Source organism: Acipenser ruthenus, chromosome 6 (genome assembly GCF_902713425.1).
Source record: "Acipenser ruthenus chromosome 6, fAciRut3.2 maternal haplotype, whole genome shotgun sequence".
Classification (NCBI taxonomy): domain Eukaryota; kingdom Metazoa; phylum Chordata; class Actinopteri; order Acipenseriformes; family Acipenseridae; genus Acipenser; species Acipenser ruthenus.
Window position 1 is genome coordinate 43,140,701 of NC_081194.1, and position 25,400 is coordinate 43,166,100.

General features: G+C 39.1%; 1 protein-coding gene across 3 annotated transcripts in view; it reads right to left on the reverse strand.

The window, feature by feature from the left end:
- The window catches only part of LOC117411324 (RAC-gamma serine/threonine-protein kinase-like), a 234,899-nt gene that overhangs the window by 48,857 nt on the left and 160,642 nt on the right, over positions 1–25,400 (reverse strand). For all 3 annotated transcript variants that reach the window (XM_059025405.1, XM_059025404.1, XM_034018666.3), the window contains 3 exons: positions 10,813–10,938; positions 3,796–3,907; positions 2,572–2,716 (listed from right to left, as the gene is read on the reverse strand). In XM_059025405.1, coding sequence (XP_058881388.1) covers positions 2,572–2,716; positions 3,796–3,896 — 246 coding nt within the window. In that variant the 5' untranslated portion in view covers positions 3,897–3,907; positions 10,813–10,938. The remainder of the gene's footprint in view (positions 1–2,571; positions 2,717–3,795; positions 3,908–10,812; positions 10,939–25,400) is intronic.

The following is a 25,400-nucleotide window of genomic DNA, read 5'->3' on the forward strand; positions in this document are numbered from 1 at the left end:
ACAATAGGACAAGCAACATAGGTAAAAATGTATGAGAATGCAGTAAATAATAATAAAAAAAACTACCTTAGCAACAGCTGTACCTAGCAACTAACCTCTTAGGATGACTTATGAGATGGTTAATCTGCAGTCTGCAAAGGAGGGAGCAGATACTAAAATGATGCTTTCCCTCTGAAAGCATGGCTTGGAAACAGATTTCTTTAACCAAGATACCATGCTTTAAAATTTTTACTGTTTACTATAACACATGTTTCTTTCAAAACTGGACATCTGAGACCTAAATAACAAACTGAAGATTTATTGAATATTTTAGTTTGCTACAATTACTAAGATTTTTTTTTTTAAGATATGCAAAGTACAGCAATCATCTTTGCCACTGATTTCTACATCAAGGTCTACATTAGCACCAAATTGCACATGCACTGTATACAAGACACAAATATGCTATAACAAGCTTAAATTATTTTCTTTTTTTTGTTTGTTTCATACCATATTAAAGAGTAAGTAGCAGGGTTCTGAAAAATAGTGTTATACATCCCCACGTGTTGCTACAACTGTTTAAATAACGTACCTGTAATTTCTCTTTTCATTGTTAACATCCTGACAACTTTTTACACTTATAACTTTAAAGTCTGTTTCAAAGCTATTTTCAGTATGGCCGCTCTAGTGCACTGGGGTTTGAGATCTGTTCTCTAAATCACTGCAGAAAGAGCAATAAAAAAAAAATGAAAAAATGCACAAGTGCTCTGGCTTTTCTGTTCCGTAACATATTATGGATGAGTATTGCTGTGTCACCTGTTTCATAACGTGGGCAATACACTATCAGTGCACTAGAGCAGCAATTTTGAAAAAGAGTTTTGATGAAACAGATTTTAAAGTTATAAGTGTAAAAAGTTGTCAGGATGTTAACAATGAAAAGAAAAATTACAGGTATGTTATTTAAACAGTTTTAGCAACACCTGGTGACGTGTATTTTCAGAAACTCACTACTTACTCTTTAATTACCCTTATATAACATCCTTCATATACAAGCATCCCAGGAAATGTACACGCTTTCCCCTTAAAGTGTTGACATAGAATGAGAAACTGAGTTTCATTCTAGACTATCTTCTTTTTTTTTTTTTTTTTTTTTTTTTAAATTTAGTCATTGCCAAAGCAAAGCAGCTGCCTATAGCTACCTGCAGACCAGTCTGCTAATTATATCCAAAAGACTTCCTCCTTACTTGCAGCGATGATCAATAAAGTCAGAGATGAAGGAATTTCTTCTGAGAAATATTGTTTCAGAGAAAATGCAGCAACCAGTTTCATGAACGAGGGTGGAGGTGGCTTGACACTCCCTCTGACCCCAAGAGATTTTTTAGGAGAAATGCATTTATAGTATGTATTCTCATTGTATAGTCAGACTAAGTAACCTCATCACTATTAGATGATTAGCATCTGCCCAAGGAGTCTCACACATGGTTTAACAATGTAACCAGGCTTAACTATGAGATCCACAAAAAGTACCACATTGATCTCATTTTTTACTTTTGACAATGAGAAAAATGTTTGGCTACCAAAGCCATGAAGCAGCAGCCAGCCTCAACACATATGTATGTTGAACTAACTTTAATTTTTATGACAGATAATTTGCAAATATGAATTAAGAGGCAACAGATATGTGAGTTTATCAGTTAATAATAATAATAAAATAATAAACATGATTCAAATAATGCAATTGCTTCAAAGCTATAACCTTGCTACTCATTATCCCCAAGATATTATTACTTTAAGTAGGCATTTCCGAACACACAGAGCTAACAAAATGAATTACAAAACAAATAAGAAACTATGACTACTTACAAACCCATACATGTAAAGTCTATGTTGTTTGTTCCTTTCTGAAAATATTGCACAAACAATGTTTAGAATAAATAGCTTTGAAAATCTAGCTCACACTCTATATATCAATATGTTTTCTATTTATTTTATTTATTTTTCCCCAGTTTTCAATAAAGTAGCTTTCAAAACTGCAAAGAACTTTTCAAATACAAGTTTAAACAGCTACTGCTTACAAATGCCTTTGCATATACAGTAACAATATGGAAAAACAACACACAGAAGCACAGGTGGTGTGTTTTGTGTGTGTCATTTCCATATGGTACTTTTTTCTTTTTTTTAGGCAGTGTAAGGGAGGTAAGAGGTCACTTTGAAACACCTCTGAGAAAAATATCTGATCTCAAAAGCTAGTAAATTATTGACACAACTTTTTTTTTTTTCTTAGGCCAACAAAATGGTATGAATGAAACTGTTAATGACTAGACTTTGATTCCGAAACTTAGAGTTGGGAGTGGTCAAGTTGTTACAGGAAGTGGTGGGGATAGATTAGTAGTGGAAACTTTTTGGGCCAACTTTTGGACCAGTTCCACAGCACGGTGTGCTTTTGAAGATGCCACCATTCAGCTTTAAATAATTGGTCTTGTCTAAAATTTTGGTTTGATAAGAAGCCTTCAATTCCCTACTGCTGCTGCATTCTTCTCCATCCAAACCCCAAAAACGTTCAGTGCCTCACCAGAGGCGTCTGTGTATTACCTTCCGTTTCTGGTGGCTAGTGGAAGTGTCCATCTCCTCCTCTCCTATGTTGTCTGTCTGGGAGGTGGGACTGCAGTTCATGCGCTCCTCTTCCTGTCTTTGGAGTCTGTCTGCTACCGTCTGGATAGCCTCCGTCCACTCCTCCCTGAAATACAAGTGAACAAAAATGCATTTCTTAGCTCACTAGTAATAATAACTTCTGGCAAGTGACTTATCTACATGCTTGCTATGGTCATAGATAAACTGCTTGCAGAAATGTGCAGCGTATAATGTACCTCAAAGGTACTTTTGACGTTACAGTGGGTTCATGGTAATCTTCGTCTTTTTTGCATGCCTGTTCAAACACCAGGCGGGGGTTGGGATTTGACCATTTCCATGTTTGTATTAGTTATGTACTTTCATCTTTTTATGTTTTCTTAAATTTATATGTCTCTTTATTTTCTCTTTATGTTGCCATTAATCAACTATTTCGATCAGTATTATTCATTTCTACTGTTACAGATAAGTGAATAGCAAATTGAGAGCTTGTTGTCATTTGATTGCTTCTCGTCGTTTTAATTGCCTTTATGAATATAGTATTTCTTTTAAAACTTAAAAGTAGCTGCTATTTTGTCATAAGACAATAACTGCAATTTAAATGGTTGTTTTCTTCAGTTTAAATTGGTATCCTTTAAATTGGTAACCATAAATATAAACTATAAGCTTAACATCCAGCTATCTTATCTGCGACATCTATTTGTAAGTTTAAGCAATTAAAAGTTTAAACAGCAACAGCCATTGTCAAGAAGCATATGTTATTTTTACTAAAATGTGTTGTTTGGAAAAATGTGACTACCAGAGCTAGGCACATTCAGCAGTTAGGGCTGTAAAATCAATTGTGTATAACTACAATGGTAGATACATTCTAGATGCACTAATGCACTTCCGATCCAGGTTTTGGGTATGCTCCTGTATCATTTTTGTATGACTGTACTGACAAAGCTGAGAATGACTTCTAGAAGATTTCTACAACTGACTGTTTTATTAAGAACTATACAGAATAAATTGAAATCATTATAGTAGACTTGAAAGTAATTAGGCTCAGCTCTTGGTATAGGCTCGCTAATGTTTTTGTTTGTTTTCTTCCAAAAACAAGCTGTATTTTATACAGATCTGCATTTGGCCTGCTGTGTTTCACAAGTATGCACAGAAAAACATAACCAAAAGGTAAAGTTAAAGACCCACCTTTCCTCTGGAGTGTCGACATGAAAAGTCCTTTCTATGACAGTGGTCCACTGTAGACACCTGATGATGAAAGTGTTTGGCTTTGGTCGTTCTGTTTTCATTAACTGGCATTCTGCAGAAACAAATGCAACATGAGCTCTTACAGTAGTGGTCCTGAATTTGAACTCAAGTTATTGGGACGCAGCTGTTTGCTATTGGCAAAAGGTTCAAGAAACCTGCACATGTCTAATTAGTTTTGGATAAATGCAATTAAATAATAAACTGACTTGCTTATTTGTGCTTGCATTTTTAGAAACAAAGTGCAAAATGACTAGAAGTATAAGGACTAGTTTCAAATGCCAACTTCCAAGTAATAAGGTTCTGTGGCCAGCCAATTCAACTGACACAAAACCACAGGACAAAGCTAGTTATTGTTGTAAAGGTTAATTCAAACATAATTGAGCTCATATCAAAACTTTAAAATCACATACTGCAATCCTAAATCTGCTTTTCAATGCACTTCAAATGTCTAAAAACTCCTCTGAAAAGGTTGATGTTCCATCTTTGTGTCTACTTTACACCACTCCTGATCACAGCTGACAGGTTTACATTGAAGCAGTAATTACAAAGGGAAACGAAGAAGCCCAGAATCTGTTACTTCCCCCAAAATAAGTATCAGCTGTTCAATGTTTTTTAATTATAATTTATCAAGCACAGGTTTTAAGATTAAAGAATGAGTGAAGGAGGTGTGAAAAAAATAAGTGTCTCTCAGACTTTGATTACCAAGAATGAAGTGGGCGACTAGATTCATGGTACTTCTAGCTATATCAGCACAAAACAAAACCCCCAAAAACGCCAATATATTTGCTGACAGACATCCAATTTTCAAAAGCTTGTGGTGTGACTGATATATGGGGTTTTGTTTTACTTTAAAATCACAAGATAGATTACTACTGACCATCTATTCCAAAATGTGTACTCTACTTTAAAAACCTTTTATGTCACATACTGGCAAATGTCTACCTTTGAATGAAAGTTTTATTTAACGAATAGCGTATTGAGAATTAAGTTTGACTGCATTGGCATTTGAGAAAAAAACAAAAAACAAAAATAAAAAGCCACTTTAAAATACGCCTAGTACTGCAATTGCACTTTCTCTCTTAATAGATCGCTGCTCTGGCTGCTTCTGTATTAAACTACTTTATAAATAAAATAAAAAACAGTTCCGCTCCAAAAAAGGCTTACTGAAAGAAAGGTTGAAGTGGTGGTTGAAGTGGTAAAGATTGGAAGATGAGCTAAGAGCTCTGTAATCATTAGCCAATTCTGTGTCTGCCAATATAACAGGCACCAGACCCGAATGAAAGGTTGTGTTCATATTGGGTTTGTTACAAGCAATCTCAGTTAATTTCCTTTGGTTTAAAACAATGAATCAATTTGCTTGCTGTTCACACTTTGCTGGAAGCAAATGTACTGAGTTAATTTGTGGTCACATTGCAATTTGCAAGTGAACTCAGTTCATTTTTTTTATTGATTAGTGTACTAGACATTTACACTGTGCAATGCATCTTGGTATCTTATAAGATGGCAGTGACTGGGGGATTGTTCTGTTTTTGATCAGCATGTGTCTCAATTTAAAAAAACAAAAATGTTCATGATTTTTATCACTATTGAAGTAAGCACTGGAGGAACGTACAGGAGCTGCAGAATCTTTGTCAAGTTCTGCCTGGATTGTGGTGTCTGACCAAATTTTAAGTGACCTTGTTTCTCTAACTGTCCATATTGTTCTCCTAGAGATTTTTTTGACCAAATTTCATGAATTTACATTTTTGCAGAATACCAGACAACACGCGACACTACCAACCAACTAAACATAAATAACCATGAAACTTCACTTTCTTCTCATCAAGCTATAAATGTCAAGGTGTCTGGTTTGTTTCCTGTGTCCAAACAAACTGAGTTCCCCTGTTGTTCACATTCATGTTTAGCAAGCAAACCGAACCGAACTCAGTTAATTTGCCAAACAAACTGAGACAACTTCAGGTGGAGTCAGTTTGGTTTGTTTGCCAAGAGAATGTTGTAGTTTACACTACACTCCAAACGAGCCAAACCGTACTGTGGAAACAACCTCTCTAACGAACTCAGTGAGAACACAGCCCAAGATCAATTTGCATTTACAAACAGGCAAGTGAGTTAAATGAGCTAAGCATTATTAACATAAAATCAATGCTAAAATAACAACAAATGAGCTGGGGTCTTGAATTAATCACCCTATTTTTACACCAAAGGTGAAAGCACTAAGGAATCCACAAAAAACACCAAACATTTCCATATAAAGAATATTTATATGCATAAGCAAATTTAACCACTATCATTTCAACTGCACCTGTCTCGTAAACAATAGGTCACATCCTCTGGATTACCAATTTTAGTTTTACTCCAAAAAAAAATTCTTCCTCCTTCCTTGGTTTGCAAATTACAGCAGAGGAAAAATATGAACCCCTTCTTCATTATTATTATTATTATTATTATTATTATTATTATTATTATTATTATTATTAGTCATTTAGCAGACACTTTTATCCAAAGTGACTTACAAAGACTAGGGGGTGAACGTTATTATCGGTTATTATCACAACCCTGGTTCCCTGAAATAGAAATGTAACCATTACTGTATCGTTATTTATCGCCTGAAGACCCCTGAAACCTGAATAAGATATAACAAAGCTGCTTGCAGAGCCTGTGACGCAGTCATGGCCCGCTCCCGAGGGCACAAAAGCACTGCGCTCACAGATCTCAGCGTAATTTTTCCTTCAAGCCTGCTCCAATCGTGGATGCAGCGACCTTAAAGGTTAATGGTTGCATTTCTATTTCAAGGAACCAGGGTTATGATAATAACCTAACGCAATAACCTAAGGTTCCTTTTCAAGTACGAAATCTAACCATTACCGTATGGGTGAGTGTACCAAAGCCGTCGCAAGGGCAAGACTGCACAACGACTGGAATGCTACAAAGCTTATCCGAGAGGCTGCCTTGTGCATTACCATACGGAACCCCAGGAACCAGTAGCTAGGGCTAACAAATTGAGGAAGAAACATCTATGCTTCTGTTGTAAGGGTCGACTGGGAAGCCGCTCTTAACACATTAGTTCCGAAACCAGGGTTTTGAGGATCCACGACATTCAGTCTGTAGAAACTTGTAAAGGTATGGGGAGTAGCCCACACCGCTGCATTGCATATGTCCTTGACAGATGCACCCTGGAATACAGCCCACGAAGTTGCTATGCCCCTGGTGGAATAGGCAGTGCCCTTTTCTGAAGGAGGCAAGTTGGCCAGCTCATTGTCAGTCCTGACCGTGTCTGCTATCCATTTGGACAGCCGCTGCTTAGACAGGGCTTGACCACGGGACTTAGCCCCATAGAAGAGAGAAAATTGTTTGGACTGCCTCCAACCATTTGTCCTATCAACGTAGTACACCAGGGCCCGCACTGGGCAGAGTGTATGGAGCTGTCGCTCACTGTCATACTGGAAAGAAGGTGGACGGAAAGTCTCCAATTCCACAGACTGGTTGACATGAAATGCCGAGATCGTCTACAGCAAAAAGGCAGGATTGGTACGGAGCGTAACCTTTGTCCTGTACTGTGTAAAAATTAAATCAGGCTTTTGCAATGGAGAATGCCTGCATCTCATTAACCTGCTTGCAGAGATGATAGCAAGCAAGAAAGCCGCTTTGAGTGATAAATATTTCAGTTCCCATAATGCATGGGAGGAGGGCGAGCGGTGGGAAGGCATATACCAGTTGTCTTGCCAAAGCATCTACTACCAGCGGGTCCCTGCCTCGTATTATGGAGAACCAGAGGGGACAGTGGGTTGATTTCTGAGAGGCAAAGCAATCTATCTCTGCTCTCCCGAACCTCTCCGAAATGAGAGAAGATCTGCCGCCCAGTTTGTCAACCTGGGCAGATGTACTGCCCATAGTAAAAGGAGGTTCTTGTGTGCCCAGGAGCAAAAGCTTGCCGAAAGGGAGGGGGACTGAGCTTGAACTGCAATGAGTAGCCGGTCTGAGCGGTAGTAAGCACCCAGATGTCTGTGGTGCATCGACGTCACTAGTCAATATGGTTCCCTGAGAAGGGGACCTGGGCCCCTGGCAGCAAATTCTTAGGGCTGCTGCTTAGCCTGTAGGCCGGTTCTGAACATCTCCTCTGGCAGCGGGCACAGCCGGCTGTGCCGGTGTCCCAGGAAATAAGTTGATCGGGAAATAAGTTGATCAAGCTCTAGAATTTAAAGGGGAGGTTCCATTGTTTCTAATGTAAACGAGCCTAGGCTAGGAAATAAGTAGATCGAGCCCAGGAAATAAGTTGATCGGATATATTAATGAACAATAAATAATTTAAAATTAATTTAGTAAGTATAATTTATATCAATTAGTAGATCAGATTTATTTGGCAGTATGCTGCTAGATAAGATGATGTGAATATCGCTTTAGATCCGATACATTAGCCTAAAAAAAATGCATAATTTAAAATGACTTTTGTATGTATAATTTACATTAACATGTAGATCGGATATATTCGACAGTATTACGCTAGATAAGGGAATGTGAACATCGCTGTAATATATATTAGCAGCAAATAAATAATTTAAAATGAATTGTATGTTTGTACATTTCTGATTGTGTATTTCTGTTTGTGTAACAAACGTTAACTAGCAAAATGTGTTACGTATTAACGTTATTTTGCATTTCTGGAGGTGTTTTTGTTTTGGGAAGCACTGCAGTATGGACAGCAGGTATGCGAGCGATTTGTCCAAAAGTTAAAGCATGAGTTTCAATCATGGAAAAAATTAAGCTCCATGCTGCGATTACATCAATCACATGATGTGCACATCAATCACATGATGTACTTGAAAAATGTTGCTTATACAGTATTATTATTTTATATTTGTTCTTTCATTTATTTTTACATACAGTACTTTGTATAATTAGGACAGAAAATGAACAGGAGACTAGTTATCATAGTGCATGTATTTCAATTACAAGTTTGGGAAGAAACAATACATTAATTAATTAAAAACTAAAGAGTTAACATCTTTGCTAAACTGTGGTAAATACCTGTAGTTCAATACCAACCAAGATTTTGTGTTGTGAGAGAGATCATACAGTATCTGTAGGCTACTGTATATCAGCATCATTTTAAAATGGTAAATCCCTGTAGTGGAAGAACCAATAAGACTTAACGAGAAAGAGATACAGTATATTGAATTAAAGTGAATTATCACGATTTAAAATCATGTAGATATACACATATATACAGTATCTCTCTTCCTCATTATATATGTCTGTTGTCTTGAATTACAATTGTTCAATACCAGCCAAGAGACTTAAATAGTGAGGAAGAGAGATCATACAGTGTACCAGCATGATTTTAATCTGTGGTTCAATACCAACCAATATACGTATATTTATAATAACAGAGTACTAAGCATAACCAATCATATCTACCTAGGCATATGTTTTTCATTTCTGTATTTATCCGATCTACTGAGGATTTGACAGGGTCCTTTTTTAACAAATCTTATCCCATAGTAATACTACAAGGAATAAAATTGCCACGTTTATGAAGAATATGGCATTTACGTTAATGTATTGTGTGCAAACAACATGAGAGATTTGTTTTAATTCCCAACCTGAGAACACGACACAATTCCTTTCTAAAAAAAACTTTTGGCTGGCTATTTGTGGTTAATTTTCTTCACACTACCAATTTAAAAACCACAACCCTAAACCTATAACCTTTTTTAAATATACAATTGTATTTGTAGTGTTCTGTATATACTTTTTTTTTTTTTTATACTAGCAGTGGTAGGCCTACGCCTGAACTGTAGTAAGGTTACAGCTATACTAATATTAAAATGTATAAAATACGACTTGCCCTGCTAATAATATAATGGATGCAGCATGTCATTATATTACTGAAACATTTTAATTTTGATTAAAGATTGGCAACATTTTGACGTGTAAAATCATTTAATATATAAATAAATAAAAAGCCATGCAGTGAAGCTCCCCTTTAATCAAACTGTAGCCCCGCCTTACTCTTGTCTACTTTTGTCTTACAAGACAATATTACTCTCCAGGAGAAATGACCCAGGAAGTGCAAGACTATCTGAAAGGAATGTCATCCTGTCATGCAAACACAGATTTCTTTAACACTTTAAGGACTGATGATAATGGAATGACAAACTTGTATTTTATTATAAATATTTATTTTGAGAAAATAAAATCGAGAGGAGTGTCCATTAATCCTTGTTATGAGCTTCCTCCGATTCCTCATAAGTTGCTGCCAGTTTCTAAAGTGTTTTCACTTGCCTTAGTATTATTATTATTATTATTATTATTATTATTATTATTATTATTATTATTATTATTAATTTCTCAGCAGACGCCCTTATCCAGGGCGACTTACAATTGTTACAAGACAAGATAGTAACAGTCGTAACACCAGGAAGTGGGATGTGATGCAGCAGATGTGCTTGTTTCTACAACTATTTCTTTAGAAAAGGTGCATTACATAAAAAAGTAGATGGTGCTAACAAGAATACAAGATGCACATTTTTAACATTTTAATTATTCTAATGTTCTGAAACGTAACAGGTTTGCTAACACTTTTAAAATGACCTCATCAGGAAAATAAATGGTACCCACTTGTGGAAATTATTTTAAAAAATAAAATAAATAACACTAAAACAATGTAAGTACATGTTTTTTTTATGACAATATACATTATTTATTGGTGAAGACATGCATTTAAAAACAGGCTTCTTAATAGACAATATGTTTATTCAAATATGACACATGCTTACTGCTATGTATGTTTTCATGAAGTGACCCATATGCATGATGGTATGTGTGTTGCATATTTGCAAAAAAAAAATCTAAAAAAATCTATTGTTTGTACTGTTCATCTATTCAAATATATGCAAATACTGCAAAGAAAACAAAAGAATGTCAAATGGATTATTTCTAAAAAGGAGGCTTACTTACTTGCCACTGAAAAGTTGTTCAAGGGGTAAGGTAGGTCTGCATCTTGGGGCTTTTCCTTGTAGCCTATGAATGAGCCATCTGTTTTCAGGAGGAAGTATCTTGGTCTCCAGTTTTTAATATACTCTCCTGTGAAAGGTGGAGGAAAAACACATTTTTAGTTTAAAACAGCAATTGTGAAGTTACTGTATTGAAACTCATCTGTGAAAAAAAAATGTAATGCAAAAGAAACCACTTAATTCTGTACTTATTAACATTTAGAAGATTTGCACTATTCCAAGATTTCTTTTTTTTTGTTTTCACCAGTAAAGTCATTCATGGGGTTTCCATGCGGGGCAATTTACACGTGAAATGGCGATACGCGTACACGTTTGGGAGAATTACTCGTGTAAATCAGGTTTGTGGCCGGAAGAAACAGCCAAAGAGAGGGATCGGGTAAATCTCATTTACTCGTGAAAATGACGAAACACACGGGAAAACCACGCCCAGTTTCGCATGGAAACCCGCATTTCACATGTAAATATTAGTGAGCTTGTTTATCCTTAAGTGACATTACTATAAATATTGCAAGGGAGCAGGTCAGTTGCTACTGTGGATTCCAAGATGGACAGAAAGTAAGTGGCTGATGGGCGATTTTATGGTTGGCAGTGGTGTAGTTCACCTTAATGCTAATGCAGGCGGCTTTTTTATTATTGTTTTTTGCTGTGTCTGGCCTGTCATGTTGTATATCTCTTATGGGTTTACAGTTCTGTATAAAACCACTTACCATGAACTGTGGTGTACACTTGTGTGGCAAAGTGGTTTGTAGTGCACAGGTGTAGAGGTGATGCAGTGCTTAGAAACAGTCTAACAACATTTCAATGGTAAATAACAAAGCTCTATTAAGGGATTTTTAAATAATAACACTGACTATACACAACGATGTATAAAGTCAGTAAAACCACGGGGTTCAGTACCAAAATGATAATAACAATAAACACACACTTTAAAACACCTACACAATCACCAGTCAAACAGCGAGTGCTCCGGGTGCAAGTGGTGTTGTGTATACGTGAAATAGTGCTAATATTGGTGCTGGCTGAATAGCGACAGCTCCCTGATATTTAGCCATCTACAATGACAAATAACAACAGTTAATGAGACAGACAATGCAACACTTAACACTCAGTTTCGTTTCACTCTTCACGGTCATTCCGTAACCATAACAGAGGAACAGATAGCTCGACCACACACCCTGACCTTCAGTCACGCCCCCTTTGGTAGCAAGTGCAATAACATCTCCTCCAATCCATGACTGACACTGCCTACCGCAGTAAGGCGCTGAGTTCTAGTATTGTGACTTCACCCCCCTTTTTGGATGGCCGACTTCCAACTGACCCTGGAATGAACTGCCAAACCATCCAGTCCAGGGCACACTGTTCCTGTTATACCGTGCCCTCACAGGTCGGGAGGGAGAGATATATAGATATATATATATATATAGATATATATATATATATATATATAGATATATATATATATATATACACACACACATATATATATATATATATATATAGTATTTTTTTTTTTAAGCACGGTCACTTGCAAACGCCAATCTTTCACAACCAATATATGTCTGTATAACATACATTTTTTATTTCCTTGGCACAGGTTTGTTGCTTTTAGTTATAGCATTAGAATAGAGTGGAATGGAGTTTATACTTATTTAACATTGTGTAATCAAAGAAACTACAAAATGATATTGCAAAACTCTACCAGATGTATTTCATGTTAGATTTACATTATTGTCAATTTTTCATTCAGTATATAAACTACAAAACAGTATGTAATTCAACATGTACTAGTAACATTATTCAGCAGGTTTCATTCTACTTTATGAAGCAAAATTAGTTAATTCTATAGGGTGATGCAAAACTTTTGACCATAGCTAAAGCACTTTATTTAATGTACATTTAAAAAAATAAAAACAAAAAGGATTTCTTATGAGGAAAAAGTTGGTTGCAAACAACAGGAAATGTATTATAATTAAAATAACGGATTTAACTGTGTTAGTAGACGTTTTTTAGTATGTGCTGATCTAAAATATTAAAGGTTTCTAAAAAATAAAAACAGTTTTCTTAAATAATATAAATCCCATATTGCATACTTGTGTCCAGTAATATATTCCAGATAATTTAATATTTTTAAGTGCACCTGTGTTGGGTTTAAAACATATGTGGATATTTGGAAGATCGAAACCAAAATAACAAATTCAAATTTAAAACACGTTAGACTTGTTAAAAAAATTATTCATACAAATCTTTATTTTTCACAGCAGCTCTAAAGTTAATGAAGACTTTTTTAAATCATAGTTCCCATATAAATATTAAATAAGTTTTATATTGCAAAGGCGGGAAGTATAAAAATAGTGTTTATGAATACAAAGGGGGCGGCACAATCCAGCACAAAGGTAAAGCACTTTGCCCTTACGTTTGCCGCATTTCCTCAAAATCGGGCTCAATATGTTGATGCAGCAAAAATTCTAATTATTGGAGGAAGCAGAGTTTGTGGCAAAACATCTACCAAGTATTGAGGTGGATGAAGCCTGTGGCATATTAAGACACTAAGCCACTGTTCTGGCACCTACAAATAAGGCCCCCCCCAACAGTGCTCAGTCATGAGGTTACAGATTTAAACCGTTTCAGACCATCACAAACTCGTGCAATAAAAAGAGGAAGTCCTTTTGAAACAGCAGCTGTTAAACAGCTGCTCAATTGCAATTGCAGGAAACAGAAACAGCTGGCTTTACAGCCTGCCTTCTGGATACATCTGCTGCAGGAGGATTATTAGGTTGTCAAAACAAATCATTAAGCTTCTACCTGGCTTATTGATCAGGGTGAAAGGTCTACATACTAGAAATGGGTTAACTGTTTTGAACACATTGTTGATTTCATGGTTTGGCAACAGTGTTCCATGCCTAATCATTGTAACCTGTTTAAATTATTTATCAAATATTCTGCCCAGAGTTTTGCAATCTCGTATTATTTATTTATTTATTTATTTATTTATTTTGCAGAGGTTTACATAGAAACCATCTATTCTAGAGGTCTAAAAACCATTGCAAATTCCATTCAATGAAAACATAATGTGTCATGCCTTTAAAAGGGAAACATTTACATACACACTGAATATATCTGTGATGGTGCGGTGGGTGTGGTGGTGGAACAGACGTCACAGAGTCACTGATACAGGTGCAAATACTCTAATTCCAACAATGGTAGAGGGCGTACGAAAATATAAATCACAAAGGAACAAAAATATAAATCATAGGTCCCAATAGCGCAAGTCCCTCTCAGCTCAATGGTGCTTTCAGGGGTGGTGGAAAGTGCAGGTGCTCAGGTGCTGAAGTGTCCAGTTCAGTTGTGTGGGGTGTGTGATGTCCAAGGTGAAAGTGCTGGCAGTAGTGCGGCAGCTCCTTGGCATCAGGGATCACTCTGACCCCGGTCCTGACAATAAACAAACCAAAAACACGTAGCACACAAACACACACATGGCTCAGCAACACAGGTTCAGTGTTACCTCAAAGGCCCCGCACTTACAAAATGACAGCCCTTATATACTTACATACCCCATGATCAGCGCAACTCGGCACACCTGCCAGTTGTCTAATGCAGCACAGCTGATCAGAGTAATTTTGTCCCCTAATATGGCCATTCTGCCCTGCACCAAGATGGCCGACTTCCTTTTCCGCCCCTCTCTCCAAGCCGGCCCATCTCGGTACAGGCGTGCAAGTACCTCTGCTTAGCGCCCTCTTGGGTCGAGAGGGAGATTTGCAGCTCAGATCCTCTCACTCCCTGTCACAATATCATATGCCAAGCATTAGGGATGTCACGGTATAACATGGTATAGATTGCCACGGTTTTGAAACCGCAACCATTTTTCTATACCATGGTTACCGAGTTCACGGTTTATTATTATAATTATTATTATTTATTTCTTAGCAGATGCCCTTATCCAGGGTAACTTACAGTTGTTACAAAATATCACAATACAAAGTATCACATTGCAAAATATCACATTACAGCAGAGCAGTTATAAAGTACAGTAAAAATCAGTAGAAAATAATTAAAATAAGAGCAAAATAAAGAATACAATAAATAATTACATTTAAGAGTTTATTCGACTAAGAGCAGTTAAACTTATATGCTTATAAGAGTAAATTCAATTAATGGCACATAGTAAGTAAGATAAATGGGTAAGAAAGCTTTCAAATAAGAGTGATAACAGAAAAAAACGTGAATACGGATACCTATAAGAGTAAAATCAAATACAAGATACAGGAAGTAGCTATCATTAAGAGCAGTAGTAGAATATGGCAAGGTATGGAGCAGTTCAGTGCAAGTACAAGCTGATGCAAGTACTGGTACACTTGGGTGCCATATAGTCAAGAGGTTTACAGATGCTGTCTGAACAAGTGTGTCTTGAGGAGGTGCCGGAAGGTGGTCAGGGACTGAGCAGTCCTGATATCTGTGGGTAGGTCATTCCATAGTCTGGAATAGTCTGGAGATAAGGAAGCAGAAAGGTCGACAGCAATAGGTGAGTAGAAGAGTTTTGAATTGGCTGTGAGTAGATAGGCAGCCAGTGCAGAGAGCGGAGCAGCGGTGTAGTGTGGGAGAAACGAGGAAGGGAAAAGACAAGGTGAGCAGTAGTTTTGGATAAGCTGGAGCTGATGGATAGCAGAGGCAAGGACGCTGACCAGGAGAGACTTGCAGTAGACAAGGCGGGATGGTACCAGGGCCTGAACTAGGAGCTGTGTGGAGTAGTTGGTGAGGAAGGGGTGATTTCTGCATATGTTGCTGAGGAAGAAGAGTCAGAAATGTGCCAGAGTAGAGATGTGCTGAAAGTAGGAGAGGGAGGGGATCGAGGGTGACACTGAGGTTTTTGGTGGATGAGGAGGGAGAGAGGGTGGTGGATTCAAGAGGAACAGAGAAAGAGAGAGGGGGGAGGAAGAGGGGGAGGATTTAGAGAGGTTGAGTTTAAGATGATGCAAGTGCAGCCAGAAGGAGATGGCCGAGAGACAGGTAGAGATACGGGAGGAGATGCTGGAGTCAGAGGGGGGAAAAGAGAGGAATATCTGGGCATCATCAGCATAGAAATGATACGAGAAGCCATGGGAGATGAGTGGACCCAGGGAGCGGGCGTAGAGAGAAAAAAGGAGGGGTCCTAGGACTGAGACTTGGGGGACACCTATTACAAAGAGAGCAAGACACCAGGTACATGCGATTGGAGAGTTAGGAGGAGAACCAGGCAAAAGCAGTGCCAGAGTCCCAGGTCGGCAAGGGAGGACAGGAGAATAAGAGTGGTCGACTGCGTCAAAGGCAGCAGAGAGGTAAAGGAGAATTAGGTCAGAAGAGAGGGAGGCGGCACAGGCAGAGTAGAGAGCTGGTGACAGACAGAAGAACAGTTTTATTGGAATGTGCTGGGTGAAAACCCGATTGGAGGGGGTCGAGCAGAGAAAGTTTTGACAGGAAAGCAGAAAGCTGGCGATGTACCAGTCGCTTGAGGGTTTTAGAGAGGGAAAGGAGAAGGAAGACGGGACTGTAGTTCTGGAGTGATGAGGGATCATGGGAGGGATTTTTTTAAAATGGGGTGATGCAGGCCTGCTTGAAGGCAGAGGGGAAAGAGCCAGAGAGAAAAGAGGTGTTGAGAAGAGAGGAAATGAAAGGGAGTAGAGCAGGGGCAGCAGCCTGGAAAAGATGAGTGGGGAAGGGGTCCAGAGCACACGTGGTGGTTTATGGCTCAGGAGCAGGGAGCAAAGATCAGAGTCTGAGGGGTGAGAAGGAGGGTAGATTAGTAGGGATTACAGAGGGCGATGGGGAGTGAGTGAGCAGAGGACAGGGGGTGAGTGGGGAGGGAGTTGAGGTAGTGAAGAGTCTGCAGATGTCTGCGATTTTGGAGGAGAAGGCGGCAGCAAAGTCGTCAGCCGAGACAAAGGAAAGTGGAAGAGGGGGGAGGGCTAAGGAGGGAGGAAAAGGTAGAGAAAAGTTTACAGGAGTTGTTAGTAGAAGACTGAATGATAGAGTGGAAGCAGGAGCGTTTGGCAGAGGTGAGTGTAGAGGAGAATGAAGAGAGAAGCAAGCGAGAGAGATCCAAGGCAGCAGGGAGATTGGTTTTCTTCCATTTCTTTTCAACAGTGCGCAGTCCAGTACAAGCCGAATGGAGCACGGAGGAGAGCCTGGGCTGGGGCGGGGAGAGGGCAAAGGGAGTCGAGGCAGGAGGTGGGGGAAGAGAAGAAGTTGCAGGTAGCCGAGTCTACAGAGTTGGGAGAAGGAGCCGATAGAGGGGATGTGTGAGAGAGCAGCAGAGGGGGAGAGAGAACTGAGGTTTCGATGGAAGGTGACACAGGGGGTAGGCAGAGTAGGATGGGATGGGAGCGACAGAGAGGAGATAAAGTAGTGATCAGAGATATTGAGAGGAGTGACCGAGAGGGAGGGGGAAAAGCAGTCCTTGGTGAAGACGAGGTCTAGTTGACGGCCCGCTGTGTGAGCGGGGTTTACCATGATATGCTAAAGTAGTTCATGTATTTCTATCTCTACCAGGTCCTAATTGCTGCTTTTTAGTTTTGAACTCCAAAAATAAAATTAATTAAATAAATAAATAAATAAATAAATAAACAAACAAACAGCGACACTGCCATTTAAACTACATTGTGTTCAGCACAGGAAACGGTTGTGTTGAAACAAAGCAAGCAAAACAAAATGTCAGATAGTAAACAAACTTGTACAAGTAACAAAAGTAACCTCTTTCCCCCGGGCAAAACAGATAAAATCATCCATCTGGGGAGATTTGGGGGATAAAAAAAAACAAAAAAAACCCTAAGAGGGCTTTGTAGTTGAAAATGAAAAACCAGGTGTGCCGAGCATGCAGGATTCAGGTAACAGCTAGAGGTGGGAATACATCCAACCTCTTCGCCCACCTAAGGGAGTATCACCCGTCACTGTATAGCGAAGCTCAGGTATGTGTATTCTTAGTATACTCTTAAATCACATTTTTATAATTAAAATACAATTAAAATACACTTTGTTTTGTGTACACGTAATAGATGCTGTTTGCAAGCTCTATACAGTAAGCTTGTATTGCAGGAGCATGTTGTGGCCAAGTAAATAACTGCAGCTAACTAACTTGGTCAAAACAGATTTAACCGTGGCAGGTCCATGAACGTTATCCGACACATTTCTTTTGCCATTTAAATGTAAAGCTGATGAGTTAATCAAATGTATTAATAAAAGTAACACCAATACAGAACAGATGAACAGTTCACTATGGATTATGAATAGTAAAATAATAAATTCAGAGGCAGTCTGAAAACTCGCATAGCCAGTACATAACATAAGTCTTTATTTAACCTTATTATCCAGACCCTCATCTCTCCCTAAACCCCCACTCGACCTCTCCACTCCGCCTGCACTAGAAGACTGGCTGTACCTCCTCTACACTCCCCTGCCTCCAGAGCCCGCTCCTTCTCCACCCTCGCCCCGCAGTGGTGGAATGACCTTCCTACAGATGTCAGGACTGCCCAGTCCCTGACCACCTTCCAGCGCCTCCTCAAGACTCACTTCTTCAGACAGCACCTGTAGAACTCCTCTTTTCCCTCTGGACACTCACTCTTCCTTAATGTGCTTTACTTGCACTTATCTGCTCCCTATTTTACTTCATTTAATCCTGTACTTTACAGAGTATTGTACTGTAATCTGCCACTAGTGTTATTCAATCTGTAGTATTTTTCATTTAATCATATCCTGATGTAACTATCACTGACACTGTTATCTGCTCTGATAATGATATGTATTTTGTAATATACTTGTACTTACTAGAAATGAAGTCACTGTATTTTATCTTGCTCTTAATTAGGCTTCCAAGCCGTAGGCTGGGGAAGCCTATTGTTTTTGTTAGGATTATTATTATTATTATTATTTTTTTTTTTTTTTTCTGCCAAAACATGCTCAAACTCACGAACTTCGGTACACTGGTAGATGCCTATGGGGGATAGTCGGTAATATTCAGCAAATTTGCGCAAGTCACATGGTTCGGCAACATCTTCTTCTCTGCAACCGCTTATCCGATTGAAACAGAAATTGGAATAAAACACCTCAGTCTGGTCATCTGTTATGCTTGTTCAAGGGAAGTTGCTACTGTGAAAATCATGGCGTCCACGCTGCATGACATCATCAATATACACAACTGGCTATAAAACTGCGTATAACTTCTTACTGGCTGCACCAAAATGCACAAAATTTGACACGGATGTAGAGGACTATGGGATGTTGTGTCGTGGTCAATATGGCGGCCTTTGGTCACATGGTGTGGCAGCCATCTTGAATTTAATGAAAAGTTTGGACTATATTCAAAAGTCTTCTTCTCATGAACGGTAAATAGTACAGCTGTGAAATTTTGTACATAGTGCGCTCATGTCCACGATTGAAAATGGATCGGTCACATGGTGTGGCAGCTATGTTAGATTTTGCGTAAAATGCTTAAACAACAACTCCTCATGAGCCCTTTGGCTGATTGGCATCAGGGAAACGTGTTAGTCAGGAAAAGTTCCTACATCAACAAACATGACCGCCATGAGCCAATCAATATGGGTGACATGCCAGTTTTGTCAATTTTTCACCCAGAAATGACACATTCCCACCACTGGGGACAGCTGTTAACAGGGACAAGTCTGCAAGGTATAGAAAAAATATAGCAAGGTATAGCAAGGTATAGAAAAAAGTATGTTTGTAATTTTATTAGATGTGACTTTTGTTGTTTTACAAAACTGGTGTGTTTATATTAACACTATAGGTAATGCAAGTAGTGTAATGTGTTAATGCATAAATAGTTTTATATAGTATATATATTTTATATTGGGCAGCAGTGTGGAGTAGTGGTTAGGGCTCTGGACTCTTGACCCGAGGGTTGTGGGTTCAATCCCCAGTGGGGGACACTGCTGTTGTACCCTTGAGCAAGGTACTTTACCTAGATTGCTCCAGTAAAAACCCAACTGTATAAATGGGTAATTGTATGTAAAAATAATGTGAAATTATGTATAATGTGATATCTTGTAACAATTGTAAGTCGCCCTGGATAAGGGCGTCTGCTAAGAAATAAATAATAATAATAAATAGTATGGTTAAGTTCTGCTAAAGGTCAAATTTAAAGCTGGCTGTAAAATTTCCCATAATTTCTTATTGACTGCAGATGGTTGTTATATAACATGCAGAGTTCTGATTCAAGCCAAAATGAATATAAATGATGTAAGTATGATTATCTTTTACAGTTGTTCAAGGGAAGTTGCTACAGTACAAAACTGCTGTGGGCCAATGAGATTTCAGCATTGATCATCTAACCAGTGATTCCAATATTTTGGCCAAAATTGACACAATCAGCTGTGTCCAAAATGATTTGTGATAACATTTCATCTATAACAACCAATGCGCTTAAATTTCACACTAACTGCTTGGAAGCCGTAAAGTTGCTCGCAACTCTATTTGTTATAGTTTTTTCCTTTTAGATCCCCTCTCTGACACACATCAGGACCAAGGCATCAGTGAGGGGCTGGTGAGGGGGAAATGGCAACATTGCCTAAGGTGGTCCCGGGCTCCGCAGTGATGGAGGAGCCCGGTCCAGTGACCGCTAGAGAGGGAGGGGAAGAACCTGAGAGGGCAGATCCCCTCCCTCCTAGGACCGAGGACGTGTCTGAGACCGTTCCTCGGTCCTGCAAAAAGACCACCTAGCTCGGCAGCATATGCTGAGCACCCGTCAGCAGCCCCTAAACCGAGGGTGCAGACGGTCCCTCCACCAGCCTCTCCCACCTCGTCCTCTGGGGGTGGGGCGCAGGGAGGACCAGCGAAGCTCAAAATAAGGTGCAACATGCTGACACAACAACGTGAGTATGTTTTGCTTCACCATCTAAAGGAGGGCGATGGAGATCTGGGGGAGAGGGAGGAGAAGAAGGTACAGCTGGCCCTGGACAAATGGGGGGATTTCGAGAGGATTTTACAATCCGTGAGATCCTTCCTCAGGGCTGGCCACGCCAACAAAACTTCGGGCTCGAACATGCACATTCGGACCCGAAAGTTACACGACCAGCTGGTGAACTTTGGGAGAACTCAGGGTCTCCTGTGAGTGTCACCAACAAATCCTGACAGAGGATCATGTATCACATCGGTACTGTGACCGTCAATGGTTGCAAGGACTACCTGAAAAAAGGAGGGCTGAAGCCCTGGCAACTGGAGTGGGGGGGGGGGGGGGGGGAGAGTGTCTTTCAGCCACCTCACTGAATCAGGGCGAGGGCATCAGGGACGAGTTTGAGGGCCAAATGACTCAGGCCGAGCCCTCCATCTGATGCCGTACAACAAAATCGCCAGGCATCAACGGGCTGATTGTGGAGTTCTATAAGAAGTTCTGGGACTTGCAGGTCCTGGCGGAAACCTACGAGACCGTAGAGATGTCCCTTTCGATAAGGCGGGCCATAATTACACTGCTGCCCAAGAAAGTGGATCTGCGCTGCCTTACCAACTGGTGCACGGTCTTGTTGCTGTGCACAGACTACAAAATCGTGGCCAAGCCTGAGGCTCAAGTCTGTGGTGGCAGACGTGATCCACCCAGACCAGTCCTACACGGCCCCAAACCGGACGACATCTTCCTGGTTCGGAAACCTGCTTTACTACTGCAGGAGGACTGTTTGGTCAGTCGCCTTGTTATCTCTCGACCAAGAGAAGACTTTCGACTGGGTGGATCACGAGTATCTCTTTGTACGCCTCTGCCAAGTGCCTTCTAAAGGTGAATTGGTCCCTGACTGCACCCCTCGCTTTCAGGAGAGGAGTACGTCAAGGATGCCATCTGTCCGGTCAACTCTACGTGCTGTGCATTGAGCCCATCCTCTGCCTCCTCCACAGGAGGCTCACACGGATGGTGCCTGGCACGCCGAACACGAGGGTAGTCCTGTCGGCTTACGTCGACGACATGCTCCTAGTGGCCTCTGATCCGGTTGATCTGGAGAGGATGCGGAGCTGCCAGAGTGTTTACTCTGCCGCGTCCTCTGTCATGAACAACTGGAACAAATGCTGTGGATTACTAGTAGGTCCCTGGCGGGTGAACTCCCTTCCTGTCGCGCTCCAGCAATTCCAGTGGAGTGCGGACAGCTTCAAATACCAGGGAGTCCACCTGAGCCCCGCAAAGACCTTGGTCGCAACTGGGTGGGTTTGGAAGACAAGGTTGCTGAGAGACTGAGGTTGTGGTCGGGTCTGCTGAATTTGCTTTCCTTCAGAGGAAGGGCTGTGGTCATCAACCAGCTGGTCACGTCGAAGCGCTGGCATTGACTCACCACCCTGAGCCTGCCCTCTGAATTTGTCTCCAGGTTCCAGAGGAAGCTGACTGACTTCTTCTGGGCTGGAATGCATTGTGTCTCTGTGGAGGTTCTGTGCCTCCCTCTAGACGTGGGAGGGCAAGGCTTGGTGTATCAGGAGCCAGGTGCACACCTTCCGCCTACAGACCCTGCAGAGATACCAACTCCAAAGTGGTTAACTTTCTTGTTTACTGGCAGTCAACCCATCTATCAGAGTGTCTGTACTGGCTTTTCTGTGAACTGTAGGAGGTGGACAAAGTCAATGTTGCATTGTTATTTTGAATTAGGTCGCTAAAATCTAGTTTTCAGCATTGGAGGTAAAATACCAAAAATGGACACCAAAGCAAAAAAAAGCAAAGTATATTTCGGCTGAGGATTGTGTCAAGACATTTCCCAAAGAAACTTTAGTCTCTGTAAGTCACCTTGGATAAAGGCGTCTGCTAAATAAACAAATAATAATAATAATAAAATAGTTTTGCACAGCTTGTAATGTGACTTTGGAGAAAATACGATCAATCACTATTTAGCTTCAGAATCACACATCAAATGAAAGGCTAATACATAGGCTGCTAAACAGAATGTAAAACAAATAGCTTTCAGAACAAACTTGAACGTCAGCCCAGAGAAAAAGTATTCCTTCTGGGTTGCAGCCAAGTTATATCAGTACTGTACATACGATCCAGCACAGCCACCTCGCTTCAAACAGCCTACTGCTTACTTTTTTAGACCTGAATAGGCACGTTTTCTTTCTTTAGACTCAGTAGAACTTATGGGCTTCACACAAGAGACACAGAATGGTCGGCAGCAACAGCATGCTTGCCTTTAAAAAACGTCAGCACTCAGTTTTAGTAAGGAAGCAACACTATTTTTAGGCTTCTATAGTGCTCTGAAATATTATCTACTTCAGTTTATTTAATGTTTAACCCTTAGCTGCCGACGCGCTCTAATTTCGTAACTTTTGTTACGATGACAAAATACGTCATATCTCAGCCGTCCAACCAGCAATTTTGTTTTTTTAAAGTGTGGGTTATAGCCATGACTACGGGGCTTGTCATGATACCATTGGTTTAGGGCTAGGGTGTATATATAATATTTTGATTACAATATAATATTTTGATTACAAGGATGAGTCTCTGCCGGCGCAATTGTGACTGAGTGCACAGCAGATTCGAAGCTCTGTATCTCCTCCGGTTTTACAATCCCAAGAGTGCTAATCTACATATCATCTAAACGGTAAGTACTTGGGCTAATTAGTCATATTGTAGTAGTTGTTGTTTTTCAACTTTATATTCGTTTTTTTGTGCTGAGTACATCTGCAGTGTGTTGTTTTTTTTTTCCTCGCTGTGTCTTTTGTGTGCACGCTTGCTTGCTGGGCAGGGCTAACTTTATGACTGCTGTAGACAAGAGTAACTACTGTAACAACATCACGTTTTTTTTTTTTTTTTTTTTTTTTTTTTTAAAACATCTTTCATATAGTTGGTTTCACATACGTTTTTATTTTAGACTTGTTTTTCCATTTTTTTAAACTTGTTTCTGTTCAGGAGAGAAGGCAAAACTAATAGGTCTATCGCATGTGATGCAAAGTTAGGCGTTTGTGTACGTCTGTGTTAGCTGTTACTTTTTCTAGTCAATTCATTATTTATCTGTAGTCGTTATTATTATTTAGCTATGCATCTATTATTTTTTTAACTTATTTTTTTATTCGATGTTTAAAAGAATGAGGAATAAATCGTGTTGTTTTTTTTTATTATTGGTTTAGTTTTTATTTTTACGTTGTGTATGTAGCCTATGTAAAGAACAAAGACATTTAGCTGTAGTTATTATTATTATTTAGCCATGTATTTTATACAAGTTCACTGTGTAAAGAACAAAAAACATTATTTAGCTGTAGTCACTATTATTATTTGGCCATGTATTTTATTATTAGTTTACTTTTACTTTGTGTGTGTATGAAGAGTCATTATTATTAGTTTACTTTTTTATGTGTGTGAAAAAGGGTGGAGGAGAATATTATTATTATTGGTAGTATTATTAGTAGTAATTATTATTATTATTATTATTATTATTATTATTAATTGGTATTTATTTTAATGTTTTATGTGGGTGTGTTTAAGCCAGAAAATGGATGGAGACAATCAGCTCTAGCATCTGGTTCAGTCACTGAAGAGGAGGAGGGCCCTGACTGAGGAAGAGATCGAAGGCATGGACGCCATGGAGGCTGACCTCCTTGATGAAGAGCTGCTGCAGGAGGATGAGGAGGAGGGGAGTGGTCTGGAGGAGCCCCAGCCCAGCACTTCAACTGCAGGGTAGTTTTGAAAATAAATTAATACAGCACAATATGGAAGTGTGTTTTTTGTCTCCCTCCCTCCCAAATAAAATTCTTAATTTCAAAGTTTTATTTGTAATATACTTTCTTTTTCAAATAAAAAACATTTTACTTGATAACTTGTGTGTTTCTTTATTTTTATACTGAAATATAATTGTATCTCAAACAGGGCAATAGTGTTTCCAGTCTCACTTTTTGCCAAGTTTTAACCCTAGTCTGCCTTTGCCATTTCGGAGGTTGATTTTTGTAAAATACTATGCATTGCAAAACCTTATCTAGCTCTGCAACTGTACAAGATATTTCAGTTCTGATTTCAGATTTGAAGTCTTTGACAAATTGTGAAGCTACAATATACTCAAAGTTTTTTTTTTCTATAAAACTTGGAAAGAGGTTGAAATTGCCAATTTTTTTAATGATTTATTAATATTTTACATTTGCCATTTCGGAAGTTGACTTTTTGTAAAATACTATGCATTATAAAACCTTATCTAGTTCTGCAACTTTACAAGATATTAAAATTCTGATTTCAGATTTGAAATCCTTGACAAATTGTGATGATACAATATACTGTAAGTTTTTTTTTATATGAAACTTGGAAAGAGGTTGAAATTGGCAATTTTTAAAAATGTTATTTATTATTTTACATTTGCCATTCGGAGGTTGATTTTTTTGTAAAATATTATGCATTGTAAAAGCTTATTTAGCTCTGCAACTGTTCAAGATATTTCAATTCTGATTTCAGATTTGAAATCCTTGGGAAAATTGTGCAGCTACAATATACTCTAAGTTTTTTATATAACACTTGGAAAGAGGTTGAAATTGACCATTTTTAAAAATATTATGTATTATTCTTCATATTTCGATAATTTTTTGGGAGGTGTAGCTCATATG